Here is a 3,592-nt window from a genome sequence, read left to right as displayed (position 1 = left end):
CTACTCTTAAATGTGGAGATGGTGTCTGCCTCCTGAACCCAAACTGGAACCTGGTTCCACAGGAGAGGAGCTTGATAGCTGAACGCTCTGGCTCCTAGTCTACTTTTGGAGACTCTAGGAACCACAAGTAACCCTGCATTCTGGGAGCGCAGTGCTCTGGTGGGGTAGTAAGGTACTATGAGCTCTTTAAGATAAGATGGTGCCTGACCATTAAGAAACAAAATTCCCATAAGACATCTTTTTGCATTGGAGGGAGTCATTAAACTAAATGACAACTCCACCTCCTCTCTTATGCACTCTAGCTTCACTCAAACTGAAGTTTGGAGGGGTAGACTCGATAAGGACAGCTGCACTGTTATCTTGGTCCAACCAGGTTTCAGTTAAAAACATGAACTTAAGATTGTGAGTGATTATAAAATCATTGATTAAAAATGTTTTTCCTGCCAAAGACCTAACGTTTAACAAAGCTAATTTTACAACCACTTTTTTCGACAGGCTGCGGCTGACGAGGAATTAATACTAAATTTGCAGGATAGGTTGTGTGCTTCCTGCAGGCTTATACAAATAATGTAAAACGCAAACATGAGAACATGGAAAACCTGAGACAACACATTGGTTTCTGATCAGAGTGACTGCTGACTGAACAGATAAGGGACCAGGAGTAACTAAGCCTGGCTGTTAGCCTGGTCTGGAGCAGGCTAGCTGCACAGAATAAATCTCCACAGTAACTTACGTGCTACTGCCTCAGTGACCCCGAGTCAGGGCTAAATTCAGCCAGGATATCTGGAAAATCCCGGTTTAATCCGCTATCTTGGTTTTGTGAAACAGCCCTCTGGAGACTTACTCTAACCTCACAGCTCTAACACATTAAACAAACACAAAGGGCTTGGTTTGCTGCTGTCAGACTGCTGGAAACCCAATATTTTAAAAGACAGGATGTTTGAATGGACCAATCAGCAGCAGGCACTCCCCAGGCTGAACCTCCAAATCCAGCCAATCAGAAAAAGACATAAAAAGATCCTTGCAGGCGCAAAGCACCCACTCTAACACAAAATATATATAATTTTGTTATGTTTAGAGTTTTGCAAGGAGAACAGGAAAATATTCTTGCACGAGGTCCATTGTCTGTCAGGGTTTGTGTGTGGTGAGCAAGTTGGAAGCAGGGTGGTGGACGCAAACGCAGGACACAGAGAGGAGCAGGTATAGTTCAAAGGTTTAATGAAACAAACCGAGGGCAAGCACACTTACAAACAGAGTGGCTGAGCAGAGGGAATCCAAAATAACAGTCCAAGAAAACAAAGCTGATCCAACAGAAAAATCCAGAAACGGGTGCATGGTCCAAAATCCAAAGAACTGATGGGGAACAGGCAGGAAACAAGCAAGACGAGACAGAGCAGGCAACAACCATACAACGAGGGACAGAGCGCATACACGCGACAATGACCGGACAGGGAATGAACAGAAACACCAGACATTTCCACACAGGGACTAACGAGCAGGGCGGGAGCAACACAGGTGACTGGGATCAGGGTAACGAGGCAGAGAGACAGCAGGGGGGAACAGAGAGACGCAGATGCAAAACACCATTCATGAACAACAAGGAACACAGACTGAAGCAATGATAAAACAGAACTCACATAAGTACACAGAAGTACACATAAACTAAGGTACAGGACTAAGAACTAAGATATGAGACAAGACAGATACTAAGGAACTTAAAGATGTGGATAACCACAAAACCAGACACACAGACAGACCAACCAGCACAAACACACAGAGTAAACTAGACACCAGACATGACTGAAACCCAAAACACAGACAGACTACATAAAAAAACACAACACTGAAGTACAAGGACAAGGAGTAAATACTACGACAAAATACGAGACATGGAACCGAAACACAGACTAAATAGCTGCTACAAACCCAAACCTGAAAACACAGCACTCAGGAAAGGATCGTGACATTGTCTATTTCTCATGAACTGAAATGAAACAACATTTCTATCTGGTTGCTGTTGCTTGTCACATGACCTGACTTCCTCCTTCCCCTAACTGCACCCCACAGTCCTTCTGTAAGTGTTACGGAACATTTTTCAAATCGAAAGTAAAGTTTTCTGTAGACTATCAGGAGGAGGAAAGGGACAGCTGGCTGTGAACTGATGTCCTCACTGTGTTTCTGAAGACTTCCTTTAGTGAGAAGCAGATTAACTTTGCGCTTGTTGGAGTTTCTACAGGAAGATGAAGATGTTTGTGGTGTTTGTGATCCTCGTGCACGGTAAGATAACCTTCCTCCCTCTGATCTGATCATCACCTCAGTCCAACGTCACCTCTTTAATCTGGGTTTCTTTCATCCTAACATCCTTAGTCTGTTTCAGCTCCCTCTACTTTCCTTTAGTTCACTTTGCTGTAGTACACTTAGTACACTAATACCTGTGTATTGCATGAATTTGCAGGGTCTCAGATCAAACATGGCTGTTGAGCTCTTACTGGAAATGCGTCTTGCACCATTTGATCACTTCTTATTCTTCTTTGTGATGGAAAAGTACAACCGTTAGTGGAACCAAATGATTGCAGACATATCCATGGTGAGCCAGCACTGATAAAGAAGTATCTTCTTTGCATTTTTGGTGGGTTGCAGTCTCAAATGATATTTGATCTACACTCTTAGAACAGATCCGTTAAAAACAACATTAACATTTTAACACATGTGCTGCAGCAGCTCAGGGACAACAGGTGTTGCATCAGATTTGACACAACTCATGTGTCCGTTTCTTTAATGAGCCGACAATTTAGGCGTCAACACTCAAAATCATTCATTTTATATTCTTCTGTCATGTATATAAGAAAAAGAGGTAATACACCAAATACTAAATTGATTGGTCCAGCTCATCAAAGGTGCACTGTTGATTAGATGTTTTATTTGTGATGTGCTATACTTGGTGCAATGTAGTTACAAATACTCAGGAAACTCAAAAAGTACATTTTAAAATATTTGTTGTTGTTGTTATTCATGTAATTAAATCTGATTCTGTAATCTGTAATACATTACATTTAAACCAATTAACTAATTATTAATTCATATGTCAAGACAATTTTTGTAGAGGTGCTCCGATCAGGATTATCTGGGCTGATCTGGGTCTACTTGAAGCCTTTTATTGAACATCTTATAGCTTAACAAATATAGAGTTTCTGTGGAATAAACTACAAAAACAGAACAAACAGCATCTTTATGAATTTATGAGAGAGGGGTAGAGAGAGAGGAGAGAGAGAGAGGAGAAAGAGAGGAGAAAGAGAGGAGTAGAGAGAAGGAGAGAGAGGAGAAAGAGAGGAGTAGAGAGAAGGAGAGAGAGAAGTAGAGAGAGAAGGAGAGAGAGAGAGAGGAGGAGAGAGAAGGAGAGAGAGAAGGAGAGAGAGAGAGGAGGAGAGAGAGAGGAGAAAGAGAGGAGAAAGAGAGGAGTAGAGAGAGAGAGAGAGGAGGAGAGAGAAGGAGAGAGAGAAGGAGAGAGAGAGAGGAGAAAGAGAGGAGTAGAGAGAGAGAGAGGAGAGAGAGAGAGAGAGAGAGAAGGAGAGAGAGAAGGAGAGAGAGAGAG

General features: G+C 42.3%; 1 protein-coding gene across 1 annotated transcript in view; it reads left to right on the top strand.

The window, feature by feature from the left end:
- Positions 1 to 2,231: 2,231 nt before the first annotated feature.
- The window catches only part of LOC123979963, a 41,735-nt gene continuing 40,374 nt past the window's right edge, over positions 2,232 to 3,592 (top strand). Inside the window, exon 1 of the mRNA XM_046064074.1 lies at positions 2,232 to 2,277. Coding sequence (XP_045920030.1) covers positions 2,241 to 2,277 — 37 coding nt within the window. The 5' untranslated portion in view covers positions 2,232 to 2,240. The remainder of the gene's footprint in view (positions 2,278 to 3,592) is intronic.

This window comes from Micropterus dolomieu, linkage group LG12 (genome assembly GCF_021292245.1).
Source record: "Micropterus dolomieu isolate WLL.071019.BEF.003 ecotype Adirondacks linkage group LG12, ASM2129224v1, whole genome shotgun sequence".
In the NCBI taxonomy this organism is placed as follows: Eukaryota; Metazoa; Chordata; class Actinopteri; order Centrarchiformes; family Centrarchidae; genus Micropterus; species Micropterus dolomieu.
The sequence above is the reverse complement of the archived record's forward strand: the minus strand, read 5'-3'. Positions and strand labels throughout refer to the sequence as shown.